General features: G+C 38.1%; 1 protein-coding gene across 1 annotated transcript in view; it reads left to right on the top strand.

Moving 5' to 3' along the window:
- The window catches only part of csmd1b (CUB and Sushi multiple domains 1b), a 437,934-nt gene that overhangs the window by 140,554 nt on the left and 284,623 nt on the right, over positions 1 to 12,757 (top strand). Inside the window, 1 exon segment of the mRNA XM_085164942.1 lies at positions 10,344 to 10,456. Within this exon segment, the coding sequence (XP_085021068.1) occupies positions 10,344 to 10,456 (113 nt within the window).

Genomic DNA, 12,757 nt, shown 5'->3' with positions numbered 1-12,757 from the left:
TTCTGTTTACTTAAATTGAGTCTTTCGTGACATGGATAAGCAGATTTGCCAAGAGACCCTATGTTTGGCACAAATCCATAACTTAAATTAACAACCTTCAACTCTTTGTTTATTTTTTTGTTAAAGTGGCTCACATTACAGATGAAAAAGAGCCAAAGTTAGGCTTTGAGTCTGTTTTATTTTAACTTTTTGCCACTGCCACATTTCTTTTTACACTTTTTTGTCCTTTTTTTAGCAACTCTTAAGCCTAGATTATTATCCGTTACAGACACAGGCAGCTGGACACCCGACCTCTGTACTGTAGTAGTCATTCCTGTTACACTTCTTGAAATGAACTCAAGGCCCACTGCCGCACTGTAATGTGAATTCTGCATCATCACAAAAAACGTGCAGGCACATTGTGTTCACTATCTGAATCACATCATTTGGACTCACAGATGCAGAAAGTAAAATCCAGGCTTCAGATGTCGGCTTCTGAATTAAAAAGAAAAGAAACATTGTTGTATGTTACATAGCACAGCATGTTGTAGAGAGCTAACAGGAAATAACTTGAGAGTAGAAAGCATGATAAGCAGTAATGGCCTTTGCACAGATACATTGATGACCGTATTACCGTGTCAGCAACTTAAATCCAAAGGTCCTCAGAAAATTGTAATAAAGTAATATATATGTATACTTTAAAAATGTTTGATCAAACAGGGTTATGGACCTATTTTCTTCAGCATTTCTTTTTTAATCGGGACTATTTTGGTATAAACATAGTTTTTGTGCCTTTGCTTTTAGCTGTATTTTGTTATGAAGGAACATCATATGGGGTATTTAGGAAAGAACATAATCCCAGTACCTCCTTTCTAAATAAGGATTTCTTGTAATGATTCTCATTTTCTCTGACAGCAAGTTTTCTTTTTGTAAGTCACCATTTGTTGAGTTTTAAGCCAAAACAATAAGTCCTTTGTTGTTACGCAAAAAAAAGACAATGCTGAGTGACACATGCATTTTACGCAATGTTTATGACACAGCAACAATATATGAGGTTGAGGAGGTGCGAAGGGTGCAATGCACATTATGCCTCGATAGACTTGGAACCAAGGTTGTGTGTGTTTGTGTGAGACGGAGACGGAGACAGAGACAGAAAAATAGAAAGTACTTTAGTCTGAAGGACCTAGAGCCTTGGCTAACAGCCAGAAGTCTGGATACCCATAAACCCTTGCTGATGCTGCTGATGCTAGGCAGAATAGGCTTTTCAAAAAAGCAGTCAAACCTCTGTGACCAGATTTAAACTTTATGTCCCTCCAGATGAAATCTAACAGTGAAATCCAGCATCTAGAGTTTGCTTGGTAAACCTCCACAACCCCAACATTAAGTTCAAGTAAAACTTTTTTTTTCTTTTTTATTGCAATTACTGGACGAAAAGTCTCTGCCAACAACACGACTTGCTTTAAAAGAATTTTTCACTTGAGTCAGAGTTAGTCGTTTTACGGTCCATTGACTAGATGTATTACCTTATTTTACCATCAAGAAGCAAATCAGTGCTTTTATCAAGTGGAACCACCTTTTAGAACCTCACTGTTTCAAGCTGATATTCACATTCAATAAAACATCATGTTCCAAGAGCCCACTTGAAGCAAACAGTGACCCATGTTAAGACCAGATTCACAGTTAGAAAAACACTGGTCTTCAACCCAGTGAGATGTGGCTGGGTGCCAGCTGCCTACTCACTGCTCCTGTTCCTTACCACAGCTTAGACAAATTGGTCCCTGTGGGATTTTGTGAAGCTTCTTTGTACCTATTGTGACCTAAAGTCATGGTGACTCCCCCCACCCCCCCACCCCCCCCCCAAAAAAAAAAAAAATTATAGCAATTTGCATTTTTAATGCAGGCTATTTTTGCAATATAATAGTAATAATTGGTGTGGACTGCAAGTCAAGGAAAAGAAGGAAAAAACATATGGAGGCAACATTTGTGGAATTCAAGGGGGAATTTAATTTGTACCCAAACTTTAACTATGTGACACTGAGAAAGCTATCTATCTATCTATCTATCCATCCATCCATCCATCCATCCATCCATCCATCCATCTAGATAAATGATTTGCTCTGATAATTAAATCAATTTTCGAGATAAAGAGAGACATTTTGCTGATGTGCTTGTTGATGTTGTGCTTGATAAAAACCTTCCACTGCACAGTCATTAGTCACTGTGGTGTCAGGTGCATGTAATTTAACAATTTCGCTGTCGATTTGATGTGGAAATTCTATAGTTGAACCATTGGTGGGATGGAAATGCATTGGTTGTTTTTGTTACATACCTGTGTACACATGGGCTAGCACAAAAGCACACAGACTAGACCGTCTGTGGTTGACAGACAGCTTGACAGACACTTTGTGATTTTCTAGGCTTCAGGCTCAAGTTTAAGGGAATTGCTCTGCAAGGTGTTGCTTGAGGACGCCAGAAAATCAGTAGGGTTCATACTCTCTTATTGCTTGCATAAAGCACCACCAATTGCCAAAGGGCCCTTTAGCAAGGCATACAACTCCTCAGAACACTGCAGCAGTGCTACAGTATACATCTGGACTGTGGCACAGCAGTATCTCAGCGGGTAACTTACACCGAAGATCTTTAATTTACCTTTAGAATAACATCTCTTTGTTTATTTCTTAATTTGATTAAGAAAATGTTTTCAGACCTGTGAAAACAAATATTTCTTGAAAACCAACTTTCTCTTCTCTTCTCCTCAAAAACAAGCAACAGAACAGCATTAAACGTCTCAGGTATACTTTTAAGGGCCAGTGTTTAAAAGTAATGTTTTTTAAAAGATTGCTTAAGGCCAAAATAGCTACCCTTGAGTGGACTGTCAAACTATTCCATTGCCACAGGTCTAAATTAATCTAGCAAATTACATGTTTCTAAGTACAACTTAATATCTTCATTAACAGTGTAACACATTATCTGTGGTTACAATCGATGACATTTATCATATTGGCCCAACGATATCTTTGCTTGTAGTTTTGATCATGATTTCATGAGTTATAAGAATTCAGAATGATTACAGTAGTTTATTAAGTGTTACACGCAGAGTAAAAAGGTCCATCTTGCCTTAGGCCAATCTCTATCATGCCTTCTCTCTCCCACTCACTTCAGATAAGAGGATTCCTGTTTTATTTATTTATTTTTCTTTACCAAAATTTCCCCAAAATTCAAAATCCTGTTGCCAAGAATGTGTTCATCCATTGTTTCTAGACACTACAGTGCTTTTTCATAGCATACTGTCTGCAGTTTGTACAGGAAACTCTGCCAAGGCAGTAATTTACAACAGATCTTCTACCAACACCGTTTGCTTGCTCACCATGTTCCCTGCCATTTATCTCTGGCTGTTTTTATTAAAGAAAAATCTTCCACCCCAGGAAAAAAAAATAAAGTGTCATTTTTTTAAACGTGTTCCCTTCTTTTTAAAGTTTTCTTCAGTTATCTGCTCACTGGTTATCCACTACGCTCTTAATCTGTCTTTATCAAACAAATCACTTCCTGTCTGTTCATTTACTGTGTGCTACGTTGTGTCACGGTTAGACTAGTGCTCCATTTGACAATCTTGAAAAATGGTTCAAGGCCCAGAATTAGAGATTTAAACAAGTAAACACAAGGAATACATCTGTTGTACAAGAGTGTGGTGTATCCAGTGTTGGCAAGTGAAAGCCATATACTCTACAGTGACTGTGTAGTTTGCGTATATTTTCATAAATGCCAGAGCCTAAAGACAGATGAAAAGGGGGGGTGGGGGTGGGGGTGGGGGGGGGGAGATAAGTTGAAAAGATGGCCATCTTCGTCCATCAAAAGCAAGAACCTTATATGATATGAGTTGGACCTATCTACCCTTCAAGATCATTGCTATTCTGTCTGACCTCTTATTCCTGCGTGTGTTCCACTTGAACACCTTTAGGACAGTCAGCGTAAATTGCAGTGCGTGCCGTTGTACACAGGCATAGAGAACACTGACAATGTGATTATGATGTATTGTTCTTATTTACAATACAAATCTCAGCATTTTGGAAACAGGCCTGTACAAGGTAGACTCAAATTGACTTAAAATTGGACACGGGACCTTTTGGTCTGTCATGTTGGAAACTCCTGAGTTTGGAGCCCTGCATTTTAAAATGATGATTATTGTTATCCACCTTCTCAGTCAGTGGTTTTAATGTTTTGGTCGATTGGTCTAAATCTGACTCCTCTATTTTTAATCATGGTTTGTACTTAAGCCATCGCTACTCTGCTTATTCATTCGCCGCATGCCCGCAGTAACTTTACTCATGTGACTCATGTAGCATTTGAAAACCTTTATTCCTTGCTTGGTACTTCCTTGTGGGTAGTGATGAGGTCAGAGCATTGATGACAAACATCAATGCTGTATATTTTTTTTATTCGCATATAATCTATTCCACTTCAGCTGGCTGCCTGAAATACAGAGAGCTTCAGAAAGCTGTTTGAACAAACTCTAAAAGCTTAAAAGTTATTGAAATTTTCTGCTTGGTGGACCACTTGTAAGCCAAATTTACCAGAAGAGTGCAAGGACATGTGGTGAAACATTCACTCAGTGTCCCGATTTGAAAGTTTTCTGTATTGGGTTAGTACTCTCGTATATGCTAAGTTCACACACACAAAGAGAGGGACTGGGAAGGTAACCTGATGTTTTAAAAGATAAGTGGGGGACATGTAAACACCAAAGTATTCAGTGAGTGTGCTATGTTTTGCTACTTGGTGCCCGATTTGGGTAGATAATAACAATTGGGCATACGATTAAATGTTCTTTGGAGACGCCCCAAAAGGATGATTCTGTTCATCTGGACGTAGCAACAAGACACTTGTTTGGAGACGGCTAGCTACAACAACAAATTAGTAAAGTGGCAATGGGACCAGGATAAATAAATAGAGGATAGGAGGCTGTCACTATATTCCTTTTTTAGCTTGTAGTAGACTGCAGGTGATTAGCAACGCTGTTCTGTCCTTCAACAAAACAAGAACTGCAATTCAATCAGACTCAACATGATTTTTCATTTGTTGAGATTTCACAATTTTTTATGTTTCTAGAAAAGCTTTTCCAAGATTTTATGCGTCTCTATATTTATTTTTGTTCAAATACAGTATATTGCCTTTTCCATGTTTTCCCTAAGTACTATGTGGAGGAGCTATCATAATGAAGTAATTTTGTGAATGCGCTGAGACTAATTTCCGATATGATGGCATGCTTTATTACCACACTACATCCAGCTTAAACACTTATCTTGGTGATTAGAAGAATATGTCACGATCAGAGATGCTAGCTATTTGATAGACTGGTCGGGCAGATACAGATGGACAGTTAGACAGATGGACGAAGAAGCAGAAAGGCACACAGGCAAAATGACTGGCTGGTTGGTTGGTTGACTGTAAAGACCAGCTGGCTGGAATCACTGAGTGGCTGTCTGATTACATAAGCTGGTTGACTGGGTGAACAGTTGACTGACTGCATAAACAGTCAAATATTCCAAAAGCAGCTCACTTATTTTCATATAAATGTCAAACAGGCATAGCACCAGTGTGTTTGCCTGATTGAGAAAGTGAGAGAGAGAGAGCGAGAGAGATGGATGGGGACATGGAATCATGTTGGTCCATCAGTGCAGTGACAGCTAGACGATTACTGCTCGTTAATTGACCGACCGACTGACTAACAGTCTTATGTGTGCGTGTGCGCACATGTGAATATGCATCTGTCTCCTGGTCAATCCTCAATTTAAGAACAGAAATCACAGCTCTGTTTTACTCTTAGTGAAAGTTTGGACAGGGAAAAGGAATATTAATGATTGTGTCTGAGCATATTCACTATAATACAGTTTGCCTAAAGTTCATATTTTGGACTGCTTGTGATGATTTACAACATCTCATTTGTATACACTATAAATACTAAAAAAGGCATATAACGCTGCTTTAATCAATTTCCAGTTTATTAAAACCTGTTTTAGTTAAATATAGATCAAGGTTGATTCCACAGCTTGCTCCAAGCCCTTCTCAAACCTTTGCTGTTTTCATCCCCAGTCATTCCATAATGCATCCAGTACCTCTTTGATCAGTATGGAGCCATCCCCTCTCTAAATTGTTGACCAGTGGCTAAATTTAACCTTGGCCCAGAACTAAATGTCCTTGAGAGTTCATATGCCCATGAAATTAAAAATTCAGGAGGAAGGCATCCTCCTGATAATTAGTTATAGCCATTTTACTTTGTTCATGTCTTATTTGTTGAGTGGTGAAATATTAATGTGAGAATGCAACTGTTGTCCCTTGTGGGCCACTAAGGTGATTTATTGTAGCCTGTGGACAGCTAATTCTCTTTCTGGTTCAGAAAATAGAAAATTCACAGAAAATGCAGTACACAGGTTTTAAAAGTAGACAGTTTCACACTACCAACGAAAACATTTGGACACGTAGGCACATGATGTGCATTAGTTGACACTAGATCTCCTTACTCCTTACTAGCACAAATATAAGTATGCAAACATCTTAAAAGAAAGTGGATTTATCTGTATAATTTAATTACTTTATAAAATAGTAAGCACAAGTAAATTTAGCTTCAATAAAACAAGATAAGCCATCAAAACAGTATAGAACAGATTTATATAGAATAATGAACTAAAATTTCTTTCATTTAATCATAGCAATTGCATTATTACATTATTACATTAACTTACAGCATCCTCTACTGGATTAAAATAGTTCACAGTTAATTAACCTAGCTACAGGCACTAGAATCCTTAGTCACAGGAAGCACATCAAATTCCAGATAAACCAACAATTAATAAAAGGTACGATGCATAGACAGGAACAAATAATGGAGGTGTCAGACACTACTGTGGTAAGTTTAAAAAACTTTTTTTTGTACTTTAAGGCGAAACAGTTTTTTCTTACTTCTCACTTCCTCACTTCTTGTCTTACTACCCTCCTCCTGCCCCTCTCAGTATTGTCTTTCCTCCATTTTCTCTGTTTCCTTGCTTTCTTCCATCTCTCTCTCTGGTTGTTGCTTTGTGCATGCTCCCTTCATCTGTTATTGTCTGTCCTTTGTGTCCTTGCTCTGAGGCCAGAGAATTAGAATTATTCATTTTTCACTGTTCTCTGTTTTCACTGTCCTCTCTTTTGCTCAGTAGTGTAACTGAATTACTCCTTTTACTGTCTTTTTTTGTCCATCCACCTTTTCCCTCTCTTTGTCAAACCTTATTTTCTGGACGTCTACATTTTTTTCCACTTTGTCACTTTCATTTTCTCCTTTGTTGCGTCCCATCCCAAAAATGAATTCGATAAAATGAATCCAGAATCCAGACTCATTGTTGTTCTTGCTTTGATTGTATTAGTTAGAGTCTTGTTCCAATGTCTGTCTTTATTTTCCTGTTACTGCTTCCTCTTTTCTCTTTCCCTTTGTTAAAGTTGCATACTTTTTATGTATTGTTAAGAAAGTGTACTGATTTGTGTCCTTGCTATCTAATGCTGCACTCCACTGCTTATGCAGAATTCTCAATTTGCAATTCTGCTTGCACACAGGCAAAATGTTGTGAGTATGAAATTGCATATTGGGTCAATCAAGCAATAATAGAAAAAAAAATACAAATTATAAAATGATGGGGTTTTGTGGGGTTATGACAGAAATCCTGTCTTAACCTATATATGTCTTATCAACATGCCAAGTTTGCCCAATGCTCTTATTTTTTCCCCCAAGATAAAACAGGTGTAAGTTATACACACACACACACACACACACACATATATATAATATTATATATAATATTATATATATATATATATATATATATATATATATATATATATATATATATATATATATATATATATATATATATATATATATATATATATATAAAATATTATATTATATTAGTATGATATATTATATTAGTAGGTTGGTAAGTGCAAGCATTGCCTGCTATACATAAGCACAAGGAACATATTAGTCCCTTAATATCAAAAGAGGTGCATTACATGTCAGGAGCAGGAAGGCTAGGGAGTAAAACAGCTGGTTTGGGGCTTTTCAGCACTACCAACAAGTGATCCGTAAAGACCAGAAGTTAAATCATATTTTAATTAAGGTTTGGTGGTGAAAATATCCATTTATTTCAGTGGACGGAATCTTCAAAGTGTGAGAGGCAGAAAAAAAACTTTAACCTTATACTGAGTGCACAGTTTTCACTCTATAGGCAACATTTTATAACCATTTGGAGAGCAACTTCTTTGGCACTCATGATTATTAAACCAGGTGCATACAAATTATTGTTTTTCTTTCATAAGTCGTTTCTTGAGAGTAGTGCTGAAAGTGAAATTTCTCACTATTTTTTCCACTATAGTTACACAGAGTCCCATTGCTGTGGTAACCAATAGATGCTTAACTGACAGGTGTGAACAACTGACATATATTCATTAGAAATTAATCACTCTAATTAGTAGATTTGTATTTTTCCTCTCTTTGATTGGTGGATGTGTTTTCACAGCCTGTCTCTCTCAGACAAGTATTTGAATGTGACTTTAATACCTGGCCCGAAATAGACCTGCAACATTTTCAGTCTATCCAAATCAATTTTTCTATCTGTGTGTCAGTATCCCTGGCTGTCTGTATTTTTAAGTATGGATATACGGTGCCGGGAAACGCAAACACATTTCTTTTCAGTCAGTCATCTTAAGTCAAGATCAGGTCACACTAGAGTTTAAAGGCAAATCATCACAGCTTCAAGTGTGTAAGCTGACATTCACAGTTTAAACCTGCTCTTCTATTCACACACAAACGTAATAGTGGATTAAAAAAAAAAAACTGACACTGACTTACAGAAGAGGACTAGATTTTCAAGCATCTGGTCACCCTGCCTTGGGTTTTCAAAATAAATACACTTATAGGAAATAAACTGGACTCTTTAAAGTGTTACATTTTTAAAAAAGGCACTAATTATCAAATGTTTTAATGTAATGACATTGCCAAAATATAAGATGTGAATATTTGCTTAGGCTGCTGCCCCCGCGACCCGGCCTCGGATAAAGCAGATGAAGATGGATGGATGGATGGATGGATGGAATTTCAGATGTTTGAAATTATCAGAATTTAAAAACAAACTTAACCCATGATTATGTAAGTGTCATGGATTGTTCTGTGGCAGGCAGGTTTTGGACCCAAAGGCAGGACTATTGCTGAATTCTAACATAATACAAAATAATGCAGGTGCAGACACAAGATAACTTCTAGGACAACTTCTACAATCTTCTAGGAGGCAAAACTGCGAGGGAGAACACGACCAAGAACAGAAGCAACAAAGAACAAAACGGGACACAAAACACAAAGACAGGACACTGAGGGACCAGAACAACACGGGAGCATGAGAGGGGAGTCAGAAAGGGATACAAACACAGAGAAGAGACTAGGACAGGCTGGATATGAATGGAAACTAATGTCATCATCAGATAAGTATAGAAAAAAAACTCAAAAGCACTAGGGAACAATAAAATACTTCAAAGAATGAGATATAGAACAGGAACATAAATCAAATCCCAAAAGAAATGAATCATGAGTCCACAACAAAAACTCGAAATGCTGGGTCAAAAACCAGCATTCATCTTTTTACCCTATTGTTACCAACAGCTATTTGCCCCTAGCTTTTTTTTTTAGCAACAATTCCTCTGTAGTCTTGTCTTTCACACTCTCCAGACGTGGCATAGTTAAAATTGCTTTGACCAAAAATGTGTGTAGGAAAAACCCTGCATATTTCCTACACTGATTTTATTCATTTCTTTTCAGTCACATATATTTATGTTAACCTTGTAAAGAAGAATCTACAGGCATCCAGATATTTCTAACCTTATATCACCTCCACTGGCTCTTTCATTATGACGAAGCAGTAGTTATATTCAGAACGTACCATCCAAGATTAAAAGATCAAAGATAGTCTTTTACTTTGACCACCAAACTGTTCCAGTGAAGCGTATCCTGTCTGCAGTCACATGTCGGTACTCATGACATGATCAGTTATCATGGCGGTTCTTTTGCTGTGTTGCAGATTCATAGATTTTGTGGGAAAAGCCACAAACTACAAATTGCTTTTCTTCAGTGTCAGAAAAAAAACAGGCAAATGGGAGCTCATGAAGAGACCTCGTTTTAGTGGGAACCTTTATTGTTTTATTCTTAATGATAACATCAACATAGCCATGTACTTACAGCTCCATGTTTCATGTTTTCATAAACATTTGCCTAAAGGTTTGCCTCATTATTAGTTTCCAGAAATGGGCTGTCTTGCTGTTTCAATAATTTACTTTTTCCTCTTTTGCAGGTTGTCAGGATTCATGCTGCCCTCCCCTGTAGTCAGCAGTGGATCCATATTGGCCTTGTGGTTTACCACAGATTTTGCTGTGAGTGCACAGGGTTTCAAAGCTGTGTATGAAGGTAAGAAAATGTGTCATTGTGTTCATGTGTATGAGTGGTTAGAGATAACAGTGATAAATTGGAACCTGCATATTGTTGGTATGGTGCTGAAAATGTATTGTACTGTAAGATTTTCAAGAAAAGAATCTGTGAAAGTCCTTTTTGTTATACAATAGTTACAGGTCCTGTAGCTTGTGTGTGTGCTGAGACTTTGACCATACTAATGGAGGTGAATGTAATGCTAAACACTTTGTTTGCTGTTGTTTTTGTTTAGAGGTTTTTCTATTTTATCAGTGATTAATCAAACATCTTATCAGTGATGACCTGGTGTTTTGGATTAGAAAATAGAGCAGGAGAAATTATTTGGGTTTTTTTTAGTTTTCTTTTTCTTTTTTTGATGGAGTCAGTCAGGTGTGGCTGTTTGTAGCTCTAGAAATCAGGCAAGCAAACTCTCAGTTGATCAAGCACTTATAAGCATCCAACAAATTTGTGTACGATTAAGGTGAAGCTCCATAGATTAGCTATGCTTTTGATTTATGGGATTAACTGTTCATTTTCATAGTTCTGCATGACCGAACCTGGGCTTGCAGCTCAGAGCTGTTGTTTTGGCCATCAGTCGATTAGTTGGAACTACTTAAATACACCATACATTATATGTATGCAAATACTATATCCATGCATTCATTTTTATTTATTGTGATTTCCACAATAAGAGTTGAATGTTCAGTTTTGATGTGTCTCTTATGTGTGTGTGTTTTGTACACAAGACTGCGTGTCTGTGTGCCTGGTACGACACAAATCCTTAGCCTGACCTTTGGAAGATGTGCATACACACATGGAGTGCACACTTAAACACATACATATATATTTCATTACGTTTGTGTAACAGTTCATCTATGAATGATGAACTTTAAATATCAAAGACTAACTCAAGAGACAGGATCGTCACACTGACTCCAGTGTGTGAGTGCATGTTTGTTTCACGTAAATGTTACTCTCTGTGCACATCTTCTTCTTTTTTTTTGCAGTGTGTCTGTGTGTGTTTCTAGATGTGTCCCATTCATGTGTTCATGTATATTGAAAGAAAACCCTTTCTTACCTTTTTTCCTTTTCCCATCTGTGGGGACCCTTAAGTGTGTTTATAGCCTCAGGATTGATTGGTAGTGCGTTTTTTTGAGACTGTGTGTAAATCCAAGCAAGACATGGCATTTATAAATAGTTTGGGTTGTCCTGTCTATAGTTGGGATTGTCTGTCATGTGACCTATCTATATCCGTAAAATATGTGCAAGCACTAGTACTGAACACATGATTTTTACAGCTTGTGCATTGCTGCAGAACCTCATGCTCTGTTCAAATAATACATTTATGTTCCTCCGTATTTTATCAGTGAAAAAGCAGAAAGATGAAGAAAGTATATCTGAAAGGGGCAGTTGGCTTGCATTAGGTGTAATAATTTATTTGTTTCACAATTTCACTCTCTTTCGGCTTCCTCACAGCATAAGCAGACAAATATCGAAATGATAATTGTTTTGGGGGGAGCACTGGGAGCAGGACGGAAACAAAAAATGACCACAATAGCTGCAAATCATGCTAACAGTTACAAAAATATCGAAAAGAAAAAGCATAGTAAAAATTGGATTTTATCGATATATATATCTCAGAAGATCCAGAGATTTTAAACCAAGTTACTGAAAGACAACACGAAGGGCAAAGTAAATTCTAATATAACTTGTTAAAAGATCAGGTATTAATCTGTTCCATTTCTTAAACTGCCTGACAATTTCAGAAAGAACTGGGAACAATCAGAACATGGGGTGCCACCAGCATCCCCTGCCCCAGCAGCTGCTGGAGTGAGCGGTCGGTACGGTGAAAGTCTATCCTGGTGCAACACCACCATGCAACCCAGGCCAGGCATGCAGATCCAGTACACCACTTCTGTTAGCCGCTCCACAACCTCCGCCGGCCCTTTCCAGTGGCTGCAGAGCTTGGGGGACACTCCTCTCTTGCGAACCGGGCAGTACACCCAAACCTTGTCACCAGGCTCCCCCTTGGCACCTGGTGTCGTAGGCGGAGAGTTTTTGTATTCCCATAGTGGCCGGCCCCCACCGAGCCGTGGACAAGCTCAAGCACCTGTGACCGCAGCGACTGAGGCACCAACAGCTGCAGGAGATCTCTGCCCTGACCGGGGGCCCGCCATTGCCGGTATAGGAGGCCATCGTGGGTCTCCAGATTGTTGTAGGCCTTGGTAGTGGTAGGCCTTCACTTCAGGCCCCTGTCCCGACACCCCCGTCCAGTCTGGGCATTGCACCGCTTCCAGCCAG

Source organism: Neolamprologus multifasciatus, chromosome 1 (assembly GCF_963576455.1).
Source record: "Neolamprologus multifasciatus chromosome 1, fNeoMul1.2, whole genome shotgun sequence".
Classification (NCBI taxonomy): Eukaryota; Metazoa; Chordata; class Actinopteri; order Cichliformes; family Cichlidae; genus Neolamprologus; species Neolamprologus multifasciatus.
Note: the sequence above shows the minus strand (reverse complement) of the source record. Positions and strands in the feature narration are given on the sequence as shown.